Genomic DNA, 21,580 nt, shown 5'->3' with positions numbered 1-21,580 from the left:
AGAGGACAGGCATTCTCTGGCTCCAGGGGAAAGCACAGTGGCTGCAGTGCTGGAGAGAGAGAGGCAGGGAGTGAGGGATCTTGGCTGGCTTAATCCCAATTGCCTTGGATTTCCAAGTAAGACATAAGTTTTAAGGCACACAAAGGCAATAGTTGACAATGGTATCATGGCTTGATGTTGTGGACTTCTGTGTGGGCCTGAGAGTGACATTTGAATTTCTGAATTCCTGAGCTTGGGCAGAGTGCCCCAAGCCTACCTCTCAGGGTCGTTGTTGTACTGTGAGGTGGACCATTTGGGTTGTGTGATGTGAATGTGATGTCCCTGAGTGTGTGTGTGTGTGTCTTAGTGATTAAATATGCCTCTGAGCATGGGCAGAGCACCTGCTAAGTTGGCATCCCTGCCCTGTCTTCCAAGAATTTTGTTTTGTGGCTCTCTTTTCGTTCCCTTTTCCATTGCCATCCATACTGCGGAAATAATCCAGTTTGGCACTGCTTCTAACTGCAAGGCTCCCTGTGATGATGAGATTCTGGGCAGAACAAACCACCAAGCCCAGAATTTCATGCATGGAGCCCTGGCTGCCGGTAAAAGCAGTGTCTCAACATGTCACAACAAACTACAATTCCCAGGATTCCCTGGTTTGACAAGGGAATTGCCTCCACGCTTCCAGATCACAGCCCCAGAGAATGAGTCTACAGGATATCAGTGTTGCCAGTTTAAGTCCACTTCTTCAGCTTCATTTGGATTTAATGATGATAATAATAATAATAATAATAATAATAATAAGGGTGATGATGATAGAGAGATAGATCTTGTAGCACCTTTGAGTCTCACTGAAAGAAAAGTTGGCAGCATGAGCTTTCCTAGACTTCAGCGTATTTCCTCAGATGCATGGGAATTGTAGTTCATTGTGGCACCAGAGCTCTTTCTCACAAAACTACAATTCCCAGGGTTCCCTAGCACTGAGCCAGGGCAGTTAAAACGGTCTCAAACTGGATTATTTCTGCAGTGTGTCTTGGACCCAACTCAGGCTGCATCTTCACTCCAGACTCCAGAGACAACCTAGTTTCATACCGTTTTTACTGCCATGGCCCAGTGCTATGAAATCCTGGGAATTGTAGTTTGTTGTCACACCAGAGTTTGCTGAGAGAGAAGGTTAAATGTCTCCCAAAACTAGAATTCCCAGGATTCTCTAGCATTGAGCCATGGCAATTAAAAGGGTGTCAAACTGGATTTATTTCTGCAGTGTGGTTGCAGCCGAACACATTTCTATTTGGCACAAAGCTTCCTGAACCCCCTTCATGTCAAAATAAATATCTTAAAAGGACTGAAAGATTCTTTGTTTGGTTCAATGGTGATTTTGAGAGCTGAAATAAGTTACAGTTATTTTTATTCAATTATGTTTACGTTTATTTGCAAAACATCCGCCATTTGAACATTATGGGAATTTTCCGGGAATTGTGACTGAATATTCCGTGTGATCTGGGGGGATTCAGTGGGTTTTGGACAAACATTTCCGGGAATTATCTTCCAGGCTTGTTGGCAACACTGCAGGAGGGAGTCAGAGCAGTAAAAGGGGAATAGCAGCACTGGGGTGTCCAGTGACTCTGTGAGTAGGATTCGAATGGATCCCTTTCAACTGGTGATTACTGTCCATGGGGAGAAGTTGCTGGGGCAAGTAAGGCAGAGAAGTTGTCCTCCCAACTCCTGTCCTTCTTGGCTGGTCCTCCAGGGAGGAGATGCAGTTAGGCTTCAGATACAAAACAGCATGAATGCATCTCTCAAGGAGGGAGGTTCCCCATCTTGTTTTAAAGACGCAGTGGTACGACCAGTTCCTCAAAATGTGGAGTCGAAGGCTTTCATGGCCGGCATCATAGTTTTTTGTGGGGTTTTGGGGGCTATGTGGCCATGTTCTAGAAGAGTTTCTTCCTGATGTTTTGCCAGCATCTGTGGCTGGCATCTTCAGATTCTCTGAAAATACCAGGCACAGATGCTGGCGAAAGGTCAGGAAGAAACTCTTCTAGAACACGGCCACATAGCCCTAAACCCCCACAAAAAACTAAGCTCCTCAAAAGCCCTCCTAGATCCTCTGGACTTCAACAACTATAGACTGGTATCAAATCTCCCTTTTCTGGGCAAGGGGATGGAGAGGGCAGTCTTGGATGATACCAATTCTCTAGAACCATTTCAAACTGGCTTCAGAGCAGGATACGGAGTTGAGAGTGCTATGGTCAGTGCCTTAGTGGGTGATCTTCACTGGAGCATTGACGGGGGAGTGTGTCCCTGCTGGTGCCCTTGGATCTCTCCGCAGCATTTGATACCATCGACGACCATGGTTTCCGACGGGAGCGCCTGAGGGGGGATTTGGGGATCTGAGGCACTACGCTTCAATGGTTCCAGTCCTATATCTCAGGCAGGTTCCAGATGGTGGGGCTTGGGGATATCTGCTCCTCAAAAACGGAGCTGAAATATGCCATACCACAAGATGCAATTCTATCCTTAGTGACGCAGTGCTTAAATGCCTGTACTGCAGCCACTCCCTCACAAACCGCAAGGTTTCGAGCTCAATACCAGCCAGGGCTCAGGCTCAACTCAGGCTTGCATCCTTCCGAGGAGGTCGCTAAAATGTTGGGGGGAATTAACTTACTTAAGTTGTATGAAGCGGAATATAAATGTAGCTGGTGTTGCTATCGCTATCCACAATGCTATTCAACATCTACCTGAAACTGATGGGAGAGATGATCTGGAGGCATGGGGCGGGATGCTATCAGTATGCTGATGGCACCCAATTTCTCTATGCTTTAAGACACAGCTTCAGCTACAGATAGTGTGTCTCCTCTGAATGAATGCCTGGAGGAGGTCATGGGCTGGATGAGGAAAAACAAACTGAAGCTGAATCCAAGCAAGACAGAGGTGTTATAGAGAGGAGGAGGAGAGAGGAGATCTACACTAGAGGCGGAGTTGATGGAGCACACTGCCAGAAATTGGCGAAACATCAGGGGCTTTAACGTTGGTGTTTTCCGGAGGATTTTTTTAGGAGGAAGCCCACAGTCCTGTTCCAGTAATCTCCTAAGACTTTTCAGTATGGACACTGACGGAACCACTGCAGTCACCTGCAACACTTGTGGGATGTTTGTCTTCTTGCCTACAGAAGTGGAGAACTTCACATGCCCCAAGTGCAAGTTGGAAGCCCTCTTGGAGGAGAAAGTACAGCAGCTGGAGTCCAGAGTAGCTACACTTCAGCCTATTAGGGAGCAAGAGGATTTCCTGAACACAACGGCACTAACCATCTTGGATGAGTACCACGCAGAGGAAGTTGCGGGGGCGGAGGAGGTGACTTCCCATACACAGGAGGCAGACAGCGGGAGGAATGTCACACAGAGAAGTAGGCCAAGAAGGGATTGTTCTGGGAGCTTGCAGCTAGAGAATCGATTTGAAGCTCTTTCCCTTATCAAGGAAGACGGAGAAGAGCAGCATGGACAGACTTCAGGGACAGAGCAGGCAAGCCTGAGAGTCCTACCCGAGGGAACAGTCGCTGCTAAGCCTCGGAGGAGGCGTGTAGTCGTAATGGGGGACTCCTTGCTGAGGAGTACAGAAGCAGTGATTTGTAGGCCTGACAAGATGTCTCGAGAGGTGTGTTGTCTCCCCGGGTCAAAGATCCGTGACGTGACAGAGAGGCTGACAAGACTGGTCAAGCCTACTGACCAATACCCCTTCCTTTTGGTCCACGTGGGAACCAATGACACTGCAAGACACAGCCTTCAGAACATCAAAAGGGATTACGAGGCGCTTGGTAGGAAGCTTATTTCCTGATTGACCTCACATTCTCCCTGGATTCTCTTCTGATTGTCCTCAGCATCATATGAAAAGCAGCTGAGAATTTGTCCCTAAGCCCTGGATGGCACTGCATTGTTCCCAGTTTAAACTTCCATGTGATAACGTGCTAGGATTCTATGATTCTATGACCTTCGAGTCCCTGGGATCAAACTCACACAACTTTGTGGCTGTCAATGGCTGCAGTGCCACTGTGACATCAGGGCTCCCTCACAAGGCCACAAATGGGCAGGCCAGACTGTGTTGCGTGGCTTTGGCCGGCCACATCGCCATTGAGGGTGAGTAGGCTAGAGGCCAAGCTGAGCCTCCAGGTGCCAGGACTGCCAGCAGTGTTGTCTGCTCTGCATGTGCGAATCTGGGGCAAGAGGGTCCTGTGGCCCTGAGATGTTAGAATCCTAGCGTTGGAAGAGACCTCAAGGGTCATCCAACCCACCCCCCTTGTGCTGTGCAAGAACACAGAATCAAAGCACCAGCAAAAGATGGCCATTCAGCCTCTGTTTAAAAACCTCCAAAGAAGGGGACTCCATCACCCTCCAAGGCTGTGTCCTCCAATGTCCAACAGCTTTGACCACCCTCTGTTTAAAAACCTCCAAAGAAGGAGCCTCCGTCGCCCTCCAAGGCTGTGTCCTCCAATGTCCAACAGCTCTGACCATTAGGAAGTTCCCCCTGAGATTTCGGGTGAATAATTTCTCCTGTAGTTTGTATCTGTTGCTCCTTGTCCTTGTCTCTGGAGCTGTGGGAAACAAGCCTCTTCCCTCTTTGACGTGACATCCCTTTAGATATTTAAATTTGACAATCATGTCCCCTCTAGACCTTCTTGTCATCAGGCTAAACACATGGATGGACTCTAGCTAGCATGGTGCAGGGATGCTGGGAGTCACAGTCTTCCTCTGAGGCATGGATAGCTGGGACGCTCACTTCAGAACAGAATGGAAAGACACTCAGGGAGGAAAAAATGCCCTCTATAATAGTAAATAGTAGAAGGATTGGGGGGAGGAGGTCAGTGGAAACAGAAGATCTGTCTGGGCAATGACTCCCTCCCTCCTGGTAGGCTATAGGTATGAGCAACATGGCCCCTGAGAGACGTTCCTTCTATGCCATTTGATCCATGGTGGGTTCTCCCCACATCTGTGTGACTCTAGGGCCAGAACACAAACACATGTAGGAATACTCTGAACTTAGTTACTGTGATACACTTATCAATCAGGTAGCCTTGTCTTAGAACAAGAACTGTTTTAATGCAAATTTATTACAATCTTGTCAGAGGATATGTAACAAAACAACAACAACAACAATAACAACAACAATGATAATAATAATAATAATAATATCTTATTTATATCCCGCCCCTTTGAGGTCAATCGGGGAGGCTAACAATAATAAAATACAATACAATATATATCAAAATCTACTTCCCTCCCCCCTTAAAAAGTTATTAAATCAATTATAATTAAAACCAACAAATTAAAACAACATAACACATACACACCATTACAAAACAGACAAAAACAAAACAGCAAACTGTGGCAGCATTCCACTCAAATTTCCAGAGAGGACCTTAGGGACTCTCATGAGAAGAGGGTTCCTGAGGCTGGGATGATCTATCCAGGAAAGGCCTGCCGGAAGAGATCCGTCTTGACAGCCTTTTTAAAGCTGTCTAAAGATGTCAGTTGACGGATCTCGTCCGGCAGGTCGTTCCATAATCTGGGGGCGACAACAGAAAAAGCCCTCTGGGAGGTAGCCGAAAGCCTATATCTTTGAGGCTGCAGCAAATTCCTCCCAGAGGACCGGAGTGTGCGGGGAGGATTATATGGGAGGAGGCGGTCCCTGAGATAGTTTGGACCCAAGCCATTTAGGGCTTTAAAGGTGATAACCAACACCTTGTACTGGGCCTGGAAACTAATAGGCAGCCAGTGGAGGGACTTTAATACCGGAGTAATATGGTCCCTCCTTGATGTTCCTGACACTACTCTGGCCGCCATATTCTGCACTAATTGCAGTTTCCGAATCAAGCACAAGGGTAGCCCCATGTAGAGCGCATTACAGAAATCTAGATGTGAGGTTACCAGCGCGTGTACATCAGGAGCGACGAGTCAAGGAGCACCCCCAGCCTGCGAACACAGTCCTTGACGGAGAGTGTGACCTCGTCCAGGACTGGAGGTTGCAACCCAATTCTGGGTTTCGGGGCTGCTACCGTGAGCACCTCCGTCTTGTCCGCATTCAGTTTCAATCTGTTTTTCCGCATCCAGCCCATTACTGCTCGAAGACATTCATTGAGAGAAGAGACGCCATCAGAATTCGAGGCCAACGAACGAGACACGGAGAAATAGATCTGGGTGTCATCAGCGTACTGATAACACCCAGCTCCATAACTCCGAATAATCTCACCCAGCGGCTTCATATAGATGTTAAATAACATCGGGGACAGTATAGCACCCTGTGGAACCCCACAGGTGAGCTCCCTTTTACTGGAGCAGCTGTTCCCGAGCAGCACCCTCTGGGACCTGCCCGAGAGGAAGGACCGGAACCACTGCAATGCAGTGCCTCCGATACCTAACCCCCTCAGGCGGTCCAAGAGGATGCCATGATCTATCGTGTCGAAAGCTGCTGAGAGGTCTAGGAGCACCAACAGGGTCACACTACCCCTGTCGATGCTCAGACGCAGATCGTCGGTCAAGGCAACCATGGCAGTCTCAACCCCAAAGCCTGTCCTGAAGCCAGTTTGAAATGGGTCTAGATAATCGGTTTCATCCAAGACAGGTTGGAGTTGAAGAACAACCGCCCTCTCGATCACCTTGCTCAAAAATGGCAGTTAAGAGACTGGCCTGTAATTATTCATATCCAGGGGGTCAAGGGAAGGTTTTTTCAGAAGCGGCCTAACAGCCGCTTCCTTCAAACAAGATGGAATATGTCCTTCCCTGAAGGACGCATTGATGATATCCATAAGGAACTTCCTCAATGCATCCCCCCCACAGGACGGCCAGCCATGATGGGCAAGGGTCGAGAGGGCAAGTTGTTTTCCTCACCCTACCAAGGAGCTTGTCCACATCATCAGTACTCACAGATTGCAGCTGATCCAGAACAACTTCATCGACGGAGTTGCTGGACACCTCGCCTATAGTTTCTCTTGAAATATTGGCGTCTAAGTCGGCTCTTATCTGAGAGATTTTATCTACAAAGAAGTTATTACATGCGTCGCAGCAGGCCGTCTTTGGGATAAGTAAAGGATTTGGCGCAGGGGATACCTGCGTCAGCTCCCTCACCACCCTAAACAGCTCTGCTGGACGATACTCTGCGCACGCAATACGTGCAGAGAAGAAGGATCTCTTCGCTGCACGTATTGCCTCCCGATAGGACCAAAGAAAGTTCCTATGGCGAGTTCTGTCGGATAAGAGTCGAGTCTTCCGCCACTTGCGCTCTAGTCTAGTCTAGAGGGAGCCATCAGGCAGACCAGCAACATCTTGGACTGCCTGAAGGAAGAGGCCCCTCCCTCCTCAACTGTCATCTCGGCCTCAGAGGGAGCGATCAGGCAGACCCAGCAACATCTTGGACTGCCTGAAGGAAGAGGCCCCTCCCTCCTCAACTGTCATCTCGGCCTCAGAGGGAGCCATCAGGCAGACCCAGCAACATCAGGGACTGCCTGAAGGAAGAGGCCCCTCCCTCCTCAACTGTCATCTCGGCCTCAGAGGGAGCCATCAGGCAGACCAGCAACATCTTGGACTGCCTGAAGGAAGAGGCCCCTCCCTCCTCAACTGTCATCTCGGCCTCAGAGGGAGCCATCAGGCAGACCCAGCAACATCAGGGACTGCCTGAAGGAAGAGGCCCCTCCCTCCTCAACTGTCATCTCGGCCTCAGAGGGAGCCATCAGGCAGACCAGCAACATCTTGGACTGCCTGAAGGAAGAGGCCCCTCCCTCCTCAACTGTCATCTCGGCCTCAGAGGGAGCGATCAGGCAGACCCAGCAACATCTTGGACTGCCTGAAGGAAGAGGCCCCTCCCTCCTCAACTGTCATCTCGGCCTCAGAGGGAGCCATCAGGCAGACCCAGCAACATCAGGGACTGCCTGAAGGAAGAGGCCCCTCCCTCCTCAACTGTCATCTCGGCCTCAGAGGGAGCCATCAGGCAGACCAGCAACATCTTGGACTGCCTGAAGGAAGAGGCCCCTCCCTCCTCAACTGTCATCTCGGCCTCAGAGGGAGCCATCAGGCAGACCAGCAACATCTTGGACTGCCTGAAGGAAGAGGCCCCTCCCTCCTCAACTGTCATCTCGGCCTCAGAGGGAGCCATCAGGCAGACCAGCAACATCTTGGACTGCCTGAAGGAAGAGGCCCCTCCCTCCTCAACTGTCATCTCGGCCTCAGAGGGAGCCATCAGGCAGACCAGCAACATCTTGGACTGCCTGAAGGATGAGACTTCTCCCTCCTTTAACTCTATTTTGTATTTTTTACGATTTTACTGTACACCGCTATGATCATCGCGGAATAGCGGTCTATAAATAAAACATATTATTATTATTATTATTAGTCGTTGTCCAAGCCGCTTCATATTCCTAAGCTCTGGTGTATAACCATGGCTTTCGGTGTGAAGCGGAATGGCAAGGACGCTTGGGAGCGATCGTGTCAATAGCCCTGGGAAGATCGGTGTTCCAAGTATTAACCAAAGCATCAACAGGATCACCGGCATTCCCAACCATTAAACCCTCTAAGGCTTTCTGGAATCGGATTGGTTCCATTAGCCTTCAAAGGCGGACCATTCTAATGGGCCCACCACCCCCGGAGGGGCGGATACAGGCTCTAAGTTCCATCTTGACCAGGAAATGATCCGTCCATGACAATGCGGAGGTACTAGTAACCTCCGCCCACGGATCTTTCTGCTCCGTACTAAAGACCACATCGAGTGTATGACCTGCACAATGTGTGGGCCCAGCGACCAATTGGGATAGGCCCATGTTTGTCACGGTCTCCATGAACTCCTGAGCCGCACCTGTTAAACTGGTCTCGAGAGGAATGTTGAAGTCTCCCAAAACTAAAAGTCTGGGGGATTCCAACAACAGCTCGGTTAGGGAGTCTGCTAGACAACGGGGTGGTCGGTAGACTAGCAGAATCCCCAAACTATCCCTGGTCCTCAGGCTAAGGTACATACACTTGAAGTGAACTGTATTCCGGACAGGTATCCTGGTCAAGGTGAGGTTGTTTTTGTAAACTAGAGCTACTCCGCCTCCCCGCCCACTTCCCCTCACCTGCTCACTGACAGAATACCCGGCTGGGAGGGCCTGCGCCCAAGTGACTGCGCTGTCCTCTCCCAGCCAGGTCTCTGTAAAGCAAGCCAGGTTGGCATCCTCATCCAGGAGGAGATCATGGATGACATGAGTCTTGTTCTTAACCGACCTGGCATTGCAGAGAAGCAGAGTGAGGTTCTGTGGAATGGTTGGTCTGCTCTCCAAAGCAATCTGGGAAACAGAGGGAACTGAAGGCGGGATAGCTATCAAACAGCGATCCCGTCTTCTTTTGTAACATTCGTTCGCTCTGTTCCAGCCATACCTCCCATTCCCCAGCACAACGCCAATAGGCGCCCCCACCTCATTCCCGACCTCAGGTAATACAGTGGAATTTGAAGCCACTTCTCAGGAATAAGGGGGGTGTAAGGAATAATGTAATTTTAATATTTACATAAACAAATATTTGGGTATAAATTAGCGTAGGAACACACAGGCAAAAGCAAGCCACTCCAAAGCCAATACACATGGATGGTATCTGCCAAGAATCAAGATATCTGCCATTCCTGAGAGTCTTTGGCGCACCTGAATGAGGGCCACAGCTTTGAGGGAGGGACCTCCAGTGAGTGCGGGGCAAAAAGGAGAGTGTAACCAGGTGGGGAGGACAGGGAGGCTTGATGGAGGAGAGGAGGAAGGACCAGATGAAGAGGAGTGTGTGGACGGGCTAACGGAAAGAGCCAGAAGATGGGAAGCAGCCAAAAAGGAACCAGGAGGGGGAGGAAGGGGCGAGGCCCCAGGTTACTTCTGCCAGTTCTTTAAGACTTTTTAACTCATACTTGTAATATGAATACTTTTAATGTTAATAACTCGAGCTCATCTAGCCCTGGAGACTTGCATTCATTTTGGGTAGCCAGGTATTCCTCTACTACTTCTCTGCTTCTTCTGTGCTGCATTTCCTCTATTGCGTCCTTTGCTCCATTTTGCGCTTTCGCTTTTCTGACTTTACCCCGACACATGCTAGCTATTGGTCTGAATTCCTCTTTGGTGATTTCCCACCTTTTCTATTGGAAAGGTCAGGTGAGAGTTCTTTAGATAGCCATCCTGGTTACTTTAGAGGCCTGTAATTTTTTCCTTCTCGCTGGAACTGTTTGAAATTGTTCCTTCGGCATTTGGTCATCCGTTCCAGAAAGGCATCATTCAGTTCCTCGGTCTGTAGTAGAATTCCACAATAACATTCCTGTTGTTTCCCTCTCTAATTTTTTTATCCAGGAGCTCTCCACTTGCCTTCCAGGATTGAAGTCCTAGGTCTCTTCACATCCTTGACATATAATGCTGCTCCTCCTAACATTTAGTTTGGCCTATTTCTTTTTAAAAGGTGATAACTCTCTATTACTACATTCCAATCATGGGACTAATTCCATCAGGCTTCAATGAGGCCTATTATAACGTATTTGCTGAGCTGTGCTAGCAGTTCAAGTTCCCCTTATTTATCTCCCATGCTCCATGCCTTAGTTTAGAGACTAATGCAACATAGAACTTTCTCCTTAGCTGCCTGTGTAAAGGTTTTCTCTCCCGTTGTTGGATCCTTGCACTATTTGCCTTGTTCTCTCTATAACACTTTGACTGTTATCTCTTGATGAACTGGCGTCCTCCAGAATACTGTCTCTGTTCCCCTCGTAACTCAGTTTAAAGTCCTCCTAATCGCATTTTTGAGACGGGTGGCACAAACATTTCTGGTAACCGGGGTGAGGTGCAACCCATCCCTTGCCAGAAGTCCCCACATCTGAAACTGCAGGCCATGGTCCAGGGATCCAAAGTGTTCTCCGTGGCATCATCTGCGGAGCCAGTTATTCCCTTCCCTATTTTGCTTTCCTTTCCTGGACCGTGCCCTTCAACGGATTATCTGTGCATCCAGCTTTTTTAGTTTCCTACCCAGAGCCTCACAATCCCTTCTGAAGGCTGTGCCTTGCAGTACCATTGGTTCCCACATGGACCAAAAGGAAGGGGTAATGGTCAGTAGGCTTGACAAGTCTTGTCAGCCTCTCTGTCACATCATGGATCCTCGCCCCAGGGAGACAACACACTTCCAGAGATATCTTGTCAGGCCTGCAAACCACTGCTTCTGTACCCTTCAGAAAGGAGTCCACCACCACCGCCATTCACCCCCTTCCATGCTTGGCAATGGTCATTCCTTCTGCCGATTTTATCAAGGTCTCCTTCATATTCCCCAAAGATTGGACCTGCTGCTCTTCTCATCATAAAATCACAGAGTTGAAAGAAACCTCAGTGGCCACCAAGTCCAACTTCCTGCCATGCAGGAATACACACTCAACGAACCCCTGAGAAATGGCCATTCAGCCTCTGTTTAAAAACCTCCAAAGTAGGAGACTCCACCACATTCCCAGACAACAATTCCACAATCGAATAGCTCTTCTATCAGGGCATTCTTCCTAATGTCAAGGTAGAATCTGTTTTCCTGTAGTTTGTATCCATTGCACTGGGTCCTACTCTCTGGAACAGCAGAAAACAAACATCTTCAGTATGGCATCCTTTTAAACGGGGCTAGCATTTCACCTCTTAACTTTCTCTTCTCCAGGATAAACATACCCAGCTACCACAGTCGCTCCTCATAAGGCATGGTTTCCAGACCTTTCACATTTTGGTCCAGAAAATTCCCCTGTGTGTGCCCCATCCAGGACAGTCCATTCCTCTCTGCCCAGGAAACCTCTTGCTTCCTAATGTCCTGAAGCGTCCATACCCAGGCCTCCAGCTGCTAGACCTTCTCTTCCAACAGGGCTACCAACTTCAACTTGGAGCAGGCATAGCTAACTGTATCCTCTGACAGGAAGACAAGCATGGCACAGCAGTTCCAGCAGGTGTCTGCAGCAACTCTCTCGCTAATCGAAGCAGTAATGGACTATATGAGGAAAAACAAATTGAAACTAAATCCAGAGAAAACGGAGGTACTCACAGTAGGGGCCCCTAATCCAGGTATTGTGATACAACCACCGGTCCTGGATAGGGTCACACTCCCCTCTAAGCACTGTGTTCGCAGTCTGGGGGTCTTTCTTGACTCGTTGCTCCAGATGACAAATCAGGTAAATGCGACGGTCAGGAGTGCTTGTTATCAGCTTCGGCTGATATGCCAGCTGCGTCCGATTCTGGATCCAGGGGACCTGGCAACTGTGGTACACACTCTGGTAACCTCACGACTCGACTTCTGCAATGTGCTCTACATGGGGCTATCCTTGTGCTTAGTTTGGAAACTTCAGCTAGTGCAGAATATGGCAGCCAGGCTGGTCATGGGAAAATCTAGAAGTGACCACATTACACCGGTCTTAAAATCACTCCACTGGCTGCCTATTGGTTTCTGGGTGCAATACAAGGTGTTGGTTATGACTTTTAAAACCCTACATGGCTTGGCTCCAACCTTTTTAAGGGACCGCCTCCTTCTATACAATCCACCCTGCACACTTAGGTCCTTGGGGGAAAAGTATTGCAACCTATAAAGACCAGATTGGGTGCAACCACCCAGAGGACCTTTTCTTCTGCCGCTCCCAGACTATGGAATGGCCTGCCGGAGGAGATCCATCTTATTACAAGCTTAGAGAGCTTTAAAAAGATGGCTCTCTTCCGGCAGGCCTTCCCCGAATAGCAATCCTGGCCACACACCCAACTAATATGTTTACCCCATCGACTGCCCTGTGCCTAATCCCTCATTGTTTATTTTAAGTGGACTATCTTATGTTGGATTATTTTAATGTCTCATTGTTTAGTTCTGGTTTTGGGGAAGGGAGAGAAGGGGATACTGGGATTTGTACGGAGTTTTAATATGTAAGCCGCCTCGATTGTCTCTGATAGAGAGGTGGGATATAAATTTAATATATATATATTATTTATTATTATTTCTCATTTTAATCATGCTCGGTAGTCTTAAGAACGCACTGAAGAGAACTCTGGACCACCCCCACAAGCTCCATGGAGTGGGGCTGCAGGTGCAGATAGACAGAGAGACTAGCTGCTAGCTCCTCCGTCCACCAAGTCTCTGCCTCACTTCCTCTCAGCAGAAGCCCTGCCTCCCTGAGACCTGGGAATACACCCAACAGAGTGCTATCACACCTCCTCGCAGCTCACAGAAACAATCAGCCTTGACGCAACAGACAAAAGCCCCCAAATTGCAGTAGAACAACAGACACTAAAGAACACACAAGCAAGCCTCCCTTGAGCTCAAACAAACAAACTAGCTTTTCCCCAACTGACCCTCAGTCTGGAGAGGTTTAACCCCACAGGACCCCAAACTCATCTTTTACTGCCTCTTTCACCACACACGGACAAAACAACCATGTTAGCTAAACCTGTTTGCCAAGCTCTGTCACCATGCTCCAGGGTCTGGGACTGCAACTAGTGGATGCTAGCTCCACCAAGACTTACTTCCTTTCAGCAGAAGCCCCATCTCCCTGAGAGGAGACGCTCAGGAAGGGGACCTTACCTGGCAGTGGAGATACCAAGATCACCTCCGCTCATCGGACACAAACAGTCAGCCTTGGGCCCCAGTGGACTAATGCACTCACACAGGCAAAAACCAGCTGCTCATAACCAACACACATGAATGGATCCTGCTGTTCCCACAGGTCTCTGTGCCCATCATTGCCACCTGAACAAGGGACAGCCCCTTCCCATGGCCACAGCCACAAGGAAGGAGGTCCCCAGTGGCCTCTGAGGAGGATGAACTCTTCCTCCACCCCAAAACAATGTCTTTCAAGGAGGAGGAAGGAGGTGCAGCCTGCTGTTCCCCCTGGCCGGGCCTGGTCTTGGCTCCCAGAGGAGTCTTCAGGTGGCCGGAAGATCTCCAGGAAACCAAGAGGAGCTGGCAGTCTCAGAGATTCCCAAAAATCCTTCTGAAAGCATGGGAGACAGTCTGCTTGGGAGGAAATGGAAGAGGGAATTTCCCATGTGCCCACTGTGGGAACAGCAGGTTGCACCTCCTTGTCCTGCCTCACAAGGTTTTCTTTGGCCTCATTCCCACTTGATTTGGTTTCCACTGATTTGGGTAAACCAATCCAAATTGACGAATCAGTTCAGTGGCAGAGGATATTTGTACCAGGAGAGGCCGGGGGCATGAAGGCTGGGATGGAAAGAAGCAAGGAGGCTGGGGACATGGAGAAGGCCAGGGGAAGGAAGGGGGAAAGGAGGCCAGGGGACAGAAGGCAGTGTGAAGGAGGCTGGGGACATGGAGAAGTCTGGAGGACAGAAGGCGGCAAGGAGGCCGAGGGATGGAAGGAGGTGTGAAGGAGGCCAGGGAAGGCTGGGATGGAGAGGTTGGGGAAGCATGGGACTGCCGGGGCTGATTCAAATTGGCATGGTTCCCACTTGGGCTGAATAAATTGATTCAGCACAAAAGAACCAGAAAAACTGCATCTTTTTGACACGGGTTAAATGAGTCAAAAGCATGCCCCCCCCCCCTTTTTGGAATCGCTTCAGCAATTCAAATTAAGTGGGAACCGTGCTCTTTTAAACCGGTTCATACCAAATCACAATCCGGTTTAAAAGATAATAGGAATGAGGCCTTTCTTTTCCCTTTGGATAGAGTAAAAGCCCATCCTTCTCAGAGGCAGCCAGGGCTTTCCTCTCATGTCGCCATGGCCAGGGTAAGAGGCTGCCCCTCGTTCAGGTGGCACTGCTGGGCAGAGACCTTCAGTGAATCCCACTCACGTGTGCTGGCTCCGGGCGGCCAGCTTCTGCCTGTGTGGCTGGATAAGTCCACCGACGAACTCCAGGTTCCCAAGGATGGGCCTGGTCTGGGCTCCCGGAGGCGGAAGGAGCCCTCTTTCCCTGGATGGCCAGAGGATCCTGAGGAAAGCAGAAGAAGCTGGAAGCCAGAGAGGTTCCCAAACATCCTCCTGGAGAAGAGCCCTGAGAGCCCCAGGGACAGCTTGGTTGGGGAGGAATGGAGGAAGCATTTGTCCAGGAGCCCGACCAGGGCAACAGTGGGTTGGTCCTCCTTGCCCTTTCTTTCCACTTTGGGCAGAGGAAGAGCCATCCTGCTCAGAGGCCGCTGAGAGTCTCCTCCCTCGTGGCTGTGGCCTGGGGAAAGGGCTGCCCCTTCTTTGGGTGGCACTGCTGGGCAAAGAGACTTTCAGGAATGGCAATCTTGATGTCTAAAGTGTAAAAGGGCAGACAGGACCAAGTAGGCAACCATCAGAAGAGGCCCAAATCTTCAAGCTAGGCCAAAGGAAGAGCAATTGATCCTCTAGAACAGGATCTATTTCACAACCAGTGGTTGTTCCAGTTCCAGCAGCAGAATCAGTCTCTCCTCCTGTGGCAGCATCAGCACCAGAAGCACTCATGGAAAGCAACGCTTCCTCTGGGTCGCTTGGTTCTTCGGCCTTTTTCCCTGCAATGAGTCGAAGCAAAAAAGTCCCGTTTGCCCTTTGCTCCCCCTGGCATCTGTCAGGCCTCCATGGTGCCCTTGGAGGCCTGCTCTCCTGCCCTGTGTACCAGTTGGCTTGGGGGCAGGCTTCCTCCTCTGCGCCTCCAGGCACTCTTTCCTGGGGCAGAGGAGGAAGAGGGGACCCCCAAGAGCAGTATCTTGCTGCGTGAGAGGCTGGTTATTTCCTTGGGGGCTTTGTGTGCCCAGAAACATCTCACAGCTTACCTCTTGCATGGGTGGATCTTCTGGCAAGGGGGAGTTCAGTGGTTCCAATGGTGGGATGGAGCTGGTTGTCTGGCTGTCCGAAGCTTCACTCGGCTGCATCTCTGCAGAGGAACAGGCAGGATGAGAGATTGGTCCTTCCCTCCTTTTCCAGCACAAACACACACAGAAGCACGTATGCACAGAGGCAGGTGTGCTGTGTCTCAGCTCCACAGGCACTTGGGTCTGGACAAAAGTCAGGGCAAACAGGTTCTCCCCAGTGGGAGACCTGGCGGGGAGGTCTCCATCTTCTGAATTGCCCCCTTTAGGGGCAGCCTTGCTGCTCCTTCCCAGATCAATAAAGACCCTCCAACACTGCTGACACCCTGGGAGGCAGGGTAAAGGAGATCCTCCACCCCCGGTAGGAGTCCTTCTTGGGTTCATGGGGGGGAATGTGGGGTCAAAGGACTCTCACCTTCAGGCATACTGTCTTTCTCCTCCTCGGGAGTCTTTTCAACCTTCTCTTCCACACTTGACAACCTGTGGAGGGATCATAGGACACAATGGGGACCTCAGACTGACTTCTCTAGGCCCAGCCCTTGTTCTTCACTTGGCAGAAGATGGGGCACCATGATGATCTTGGCCAGCCTCAATCCACCACCCTGTAGCAGCCATGCCAGCCACATCGACTCCTGTTATTTTGCATGCACACATGCGGACACACCCCACAGGGGAACACGGCCCTCCCTCCCTCACTTTCCTTGGGTTGACTCTGCCACTGAGGATGCTCTGCTCACCTGTTCGTGGCAGACAGATTTTGTAGAGCCGTGGCGTAGATGTTTGAAAAGTTTGCCAGGCTGCGATCTTTGTGCAATTCCTGGAAGACTGGAGTAAAAAACAGGTCCACAGGTGACCCAGTTAGATGCTGCTGAAAACTAGTATGCCTGCAAGGCATGGAGGATGTGGAGCAGGTTGGGATTTCCAGCCACCTCCTGTGCCCACAGAAAGAGAAGTAGGCCAGCATCTCCCTCTCCTCTCTCACTCCCATGCAAAGAAAACCTCCAGTTGCCCCGGTGGGTCAGGGAAGAAGAACTGCCCCCTCCCAAAAATAAACCCAGCAACCCCACCCCTTACCTTTTCCAAGATACACTATGTCCTCCTGCTCCAGGCTCTTTGATAGTTCAGAACTGCAGGATGTTAGTATATATCCTGAGCAGAAAAGGGCAGTCTGAGACCTCGGTATTTATTCTGTGCATCCCATCAAACCATTCCTTTACAAACAGAGATTCTCTCCCCCCCCCCCCCCCTACACCAGCCCCATTCCATAACATTAAAATCCATGCCCTCAAACCTTTGGTCTCATGTGCCAAAGGACCAGCTGAATCTGTGCCTTTCGATGGCTGGCATGTGAGCCCTGGCAACTTGGGGGCAGGAGTGCTGGTGCTGCCTTTGTTCCTTGTCAGGGTGGGTGCTTTGGTGGCATGGGGCAGGAAGTGGTGGGCAAGCACCCATTTTGGAGACACATATCTTTTCAGGGGAGACCCTGTGCTACTGGCGTCACTAGGGTTGGTGTCACCCGGCTTGGTAGCTCACGCTGCCATCTCCCCACTGACCTCCTCCTCCTCCTCCTCCTCCTGTTACCACACCATACAGAATCCTTAGGAGTGTTAATTCTCATATATCATTGAATCTAATGGTAATAGTTGTGGTGCCCATCTTTCTGCCACATGTCCTTTTGGGGGAGGCCCTGTGCTCCGTGGGACTGTCCCACTTTGCCTGTGACTCATGCGGAAGGGCAGAGAGCAGAGGACTCTCTCCCATGACTCCTCCACCACCATCTCCACCCAAGCAGTCCTGACCCCTACCACACTACCCCACATTCAAACTATGGGGCACAGCTTGCCTGGAGCATGGTCTTCTTCCATGCCACCCTTCTCTCTGTCCCACCAGCTTCCTTGGCCCAAGTGTCTAGGGGGTGCAAGGGAGACAGGTCTATCCAGATGATTTTTAAAATTGTGACTTTTAAATGATGAATTTTAAATGTGCATCATTTGAATATGTACATATGTTATTAGTCATTTTAAATTGATGTGTATTGTAACTGATGTCTTTTTAATTATTTTTTTTTATCTGTTAATTGTTGTGTTTCCCTGCCTTGATCCATAGGGAGAAGTGGGTAAGAAATACCAACAACAACAATTATTGTTATATTTTAAATGTGTGACTGATGTGATTTTTAAAAGATGTATCTTAAAAAGGAGTAATAATAATATAATAGAAAGGGATGCCTCTGGTTGTTTATGTATTAATACATGTCAGAACATCATAAATGTAGACACTTAACCATTCAGATTTTGGTTATGGCATTTGACACCCAAAAAGGCACAACTCCATGGTGAAGTCAATAACAGTCCGGCTCCTCCCCTCCCAATGCAATCCATTCAAAAGGATGTTCCCAGAGGGATGAAATAAACCAATCTGGCAATACAGCCTTTGCTAAATGATGCCGAGAAACCTGCCAGTGGCAAGTCCAAAAACTCACACCAAAGGCTTGTGGAGGGTCCACATGCCCAGGAATGCTGTGGGGAGCACCAGGCATGGGGGGACGTTTCGCGGCCTCACTTCTGTTCCCAGAGAGGGGTCTCCCAAAGGACCCAGAGGGAGGAAGGAGGCAATATTACCATGCATAGGAGGGGGAGAGTTCACGAGACGCCCGGCTTTTGGCTTACCTGTGAACTCTGCCGCAGCGTGTTTAATTTCAGCCTGGGGGTGGTGGAGGTATTGCAAGGCCTGGGAGAGGAACACGTGGGCGCTGTCACTGTGGTTCCCCATCTGCCAGGAAAGGAAACGACAGGCATCAGTAGTAAGCCCCATAGCCCCACATTGCCATGGTCACTCATGGGTTGATTCCTGGCACGAAGTGCAGCCGGGGTAACCTGTTGCCAGCCGGCCCGTGGCTACAACCAACCCTGCACGTGGTGGATCATGTGTCTCTGTAAGGAGCAGACACACGAAAGAGTGAGCATTCAGGGCCCTGATAGTGGCTGCGATGCGAGAAAGGGGACAGACTCTGATTCTGCCAGCCCTGGGACACAGGAGAGGTTCTGCCTGCCAATGCTGACACAGCTGCTGGGAAAGGCAGATCTGGGGTTTTGTAGCAATGGCCCCCTCCCTGGGAATGTGCACCAGAGGAAGTGTTTGCAGAGACCTGAATGGCTTCCCTGGGGACCAGTGGGGCAAAACTGCCCAATCTCCAAAGAGGCACCTCTGGGATTATGCAAGATCAGGGTACATGTGTGTGTTTGCCTTCAAGTCCCATGAAGAGTCACCTCTCTTCCTTTCTCCCAAGCAAAAAAGGTCTCCAGATGAAGCCAGCTAGCTCTCCTCACTGCGTCTAAAACCTCCGAGGAGATCCCGCTACAAGCCCTGGTGGCGCAGGGGTTCAGTGCCTGTACTGCAGCCACTCACTCACAAACCATAAGGTTGCGGGTTCAATACCAGCGAAAGGGCTCAAGCTCGATTCAGGCTCGCATCCTTCCGAGGAGGTGGCTGAAATGAGTCCCCAGATTGTTGGGGGCAATTGGCTTACACTTTGTAAACTGCTTAGAGAGTGCTTAAGTGCACTGATAAGCAGTAGAGTAATGTAGTTGCTATTACTATTGCTATCCTTCGATTGCCAGCCTGATGGATCTGGCCATGGCCCACTCACTGCAGAAGCCACGGTTCTAATGATGACCCCTGCTGGCTGCTCTATATGCCCCAAGCCACATCTCCACGGATCCCCAATTGTGTTGCTCACTGGCCATTCCCATTGCTCCAACAGGCCCATTTATGCAGAAGAAACTGCAAGCAGAGGGAAGGTGGGAGGGTGGGGAATGTTTCCACTGACCAAATATTTCCAGATACTGGAGAGGCAGCTCTGGAGATCCTCCCAGGCCAGGCTGCAGAAGATGAGGGGGAGCTCCGTCCATCCCAGAAAGAGCCCACAGTCCAGCAGGGCCAGTCTGCAGCTCTGCAACACAAAGAGAGATGGAGATTGGTTTCCCAAGGGGCAAGAGGCTGCCACGTGGAACGCTTGAGGCCCTTCTATGCGGTGCCCTACTGGGATGCATTACCTTAGCCCCTCTCTCCACCTCCTCCTGACAACCAGAATCTCCCTGCCTCTTCACAGCCTGAGTGGCAGACACCCCTCCTAAAAAATGCTAAGCCCCCTCTTGTTTGCCAGCTTGGGACCCAGAGCGCACCATCATCCTTGACTGTTGTTTCCCTGGGGCCCCTTTCCACTTTAAGGGGATGATGGGAGTTTCAGCCTAGCCACATCTGAAAGGAGTGATGATTCCTGTTCCTGTTTGGAAGCTCAAAGGAGGGATGAAGGAGGTTTGTGCCTTCAGGCCTTGACAGATTGCAACCCCCATCGCTCCCTGCTAAAATGTCCAAGGCTGACGGATGATGGGGTAGTCCCACAGCCCTCGCAGTCCGCACGTTCCCCTGGTTGCCTGAACTGACTAGCCTAAAGGCCCAAAAGTTTCTGCCATTCAACCAGAAAACAACCTTCAGCTGTTCCAGAAAAGCTGAAGTGCTGAAAGCATTTCAGGGTTGGGGGTGGACTGGGTCTGGGAAGAAAAGAGGCTTAGTTCTGACTGGACTTGCCGTGCTGACGGTGGAGTCCCGGTCCATCAGGTGGAGGAGCAGCGGGAGGAGGCTGAAGACCACCTCCCTCTCCATGAGGACCTTGTCAGCCTCCGACACTCCCCTCAACAGTTCTCCCAGGAGGGTAAAGGCACTGTACCGGACGATGGCTCTTTCCTGGGGAGAAAAGAGAAGAAGCAAGAAGCACACAGGAATGCATGTCGGGTCAAGCCTGGGGGAGCCACGCTGTCCACTGGCACATGGGGAGATCCTCTCCATCAGGAGCCTCCCCTTCTGAACGCTAGAAGGTCTGTCTGGAGGGCCTCAGGGAGGACAGCAGTCTCTGGCCTGGCTAGTGTGTGCGTCTCAAGGATGCTTGGAAAGGCAATAGACGCAAAGAATGATAGAGTAGGTATAGGGATTCAAGGGGGCTAAATTTAAAATGTCACAGGTTGAAAGCAGTATAAAGCATTACAAAGTTTTAAAAAATTAGAAAGGGAAAAACATTAACCCTTTAAATGTAAACTATATGAAAAACTCTGTTCAAAGCTCTGCACCAGATCTGGACAAGATAGATCCTGGGGGCTGCATGCGGCCCGCCAAAGGATTGCGAGAAGCCTAGAAGGATGTGGAATGACTTCAAGGCTCCTTCAAGGTTTCCACTGAGTTTTTAATGATTTTGCTGTTTATTCACAGGATAATGGTCCGCTAATTGCAATGTTGCAGTACAACGTGTGAAAACCACCCTGTTATTGTGATTTAATGACAGGAGAATATTCTTGCCTCCTGACTGATAAAGTCCTTCCCCACACGAAGCATGCCTCTGCTCCTTCACCAGGACTTCTACTTGCTCCAGGGACACTCTGTCCTTCTCTGGCCTGCAGCCGCTGACCATCATAGGAGGGCAGTCAGGGATCTGGGAAACAGAGGGGGGCTGTTCACCCTCCACAGTGCTTTAGTGGGAAATGAGGCCCTAGGAGGGACAATGTTAGGTTTGTCCACGTTTGGTACTTACGTCGTCAAAGAAGGAGCGGATGTTCATAGCCAACTCCAAGATGAGGGCTCCAATACCCTGGTCATCCAGGTCATGGAGAGTGGCTATCATCTCCTTCAGGCCTTCTAGGATGTCCTGTTCTGGTCCACTGAATATGGACTCCATGATCTTAGGGAGCTGGTCCCGCAAACCCTCAACCTAAGCAAGACCGGAGGAGGCCGGGATGAGGTGGAGGCTTTGGGGGAACTCCCTGCACGTGGGGGTTTCTACCGGCCCCACC

The 21,580-nt window shown here is 50.3% G+C and overlaps 1 protein-coding gene across 1 annotated transcript in view; it reads right to left on the bottom strand.

Annotated features, from left to right (window-relative positions):
- Positions 1 to 14,991: 14,991 nt before the first annotated feature.
- The window catches only part of LOC149308465 (maestro heat-like repeat family member 5), a 30,921-nt gene continuing 24,332 nt past the window's right edge, over positions 14,992 to 21,580 (bottom strand). The window contains exons 22-30 of the mRNA XM_089536881.1: positions 21,322 to 21,498; positions 20,328 to 20,483; positions 19,567 to 19,689; positions 18,407 to 18,509; positions 16,812 to 16,886; positions 16,475 to 16,562; positions 16,153 to 16,217; positions 15,702 to 15,802; positions 14,992 to 15,440 (exon numbers count right to left, since the gene is read on the bottom strand). Of these exons, the coding sequence (XP_089393007.1) occupies positions 15,390 to 15,440; positions 15,702 to 15,802; positions 16,153 to 16,217; positions 16,475 to 16,562; positions 16,812 to 16,886; positions 18,407 to 18,509; positions 19,567 to 19,689; positions 20,328 to 20,483; positions 21,322 to 21,498 (939 nt within the window). The 3' untranslated portion in view covers positions 14,992 to 15,389. The remainder of the gene's footprint in view (positions 15,441 to 15,701; positions 15,803 to 16,152; positions 16,218 to 16,474; positions 16,563 to 16,811; positions 16,887 to 18,406; positions 18,510 to 19,566; positions 19,690 to 20,327; positions 20,484 to 21,321; positions 21,499 to 21,580) is intronic.

The sequence above is a fragment of the Sceloporus occidentalis genome, unplaced genomic scaffold (genome assembly GCF_023333645.1).
Source record: "Sceloporus occidentalis isolate IW3139 unplaced genomic scaffold, rSceOcc1.0.p SCAF_8, whole genome shotgun sequence".
Taxonomy (NCBI): domain Eukaryota; kingdom Metazoa; phylum Chordata; class Lepidosauria; order Squamata; family Phrynosomatidae; genus Sceloporus; species Sceloporus occidentalis.
Note: the sequence above shows the minus strand (reverse complement) of the source record. Positions and strands in the feature narration are given on the sequence as shown.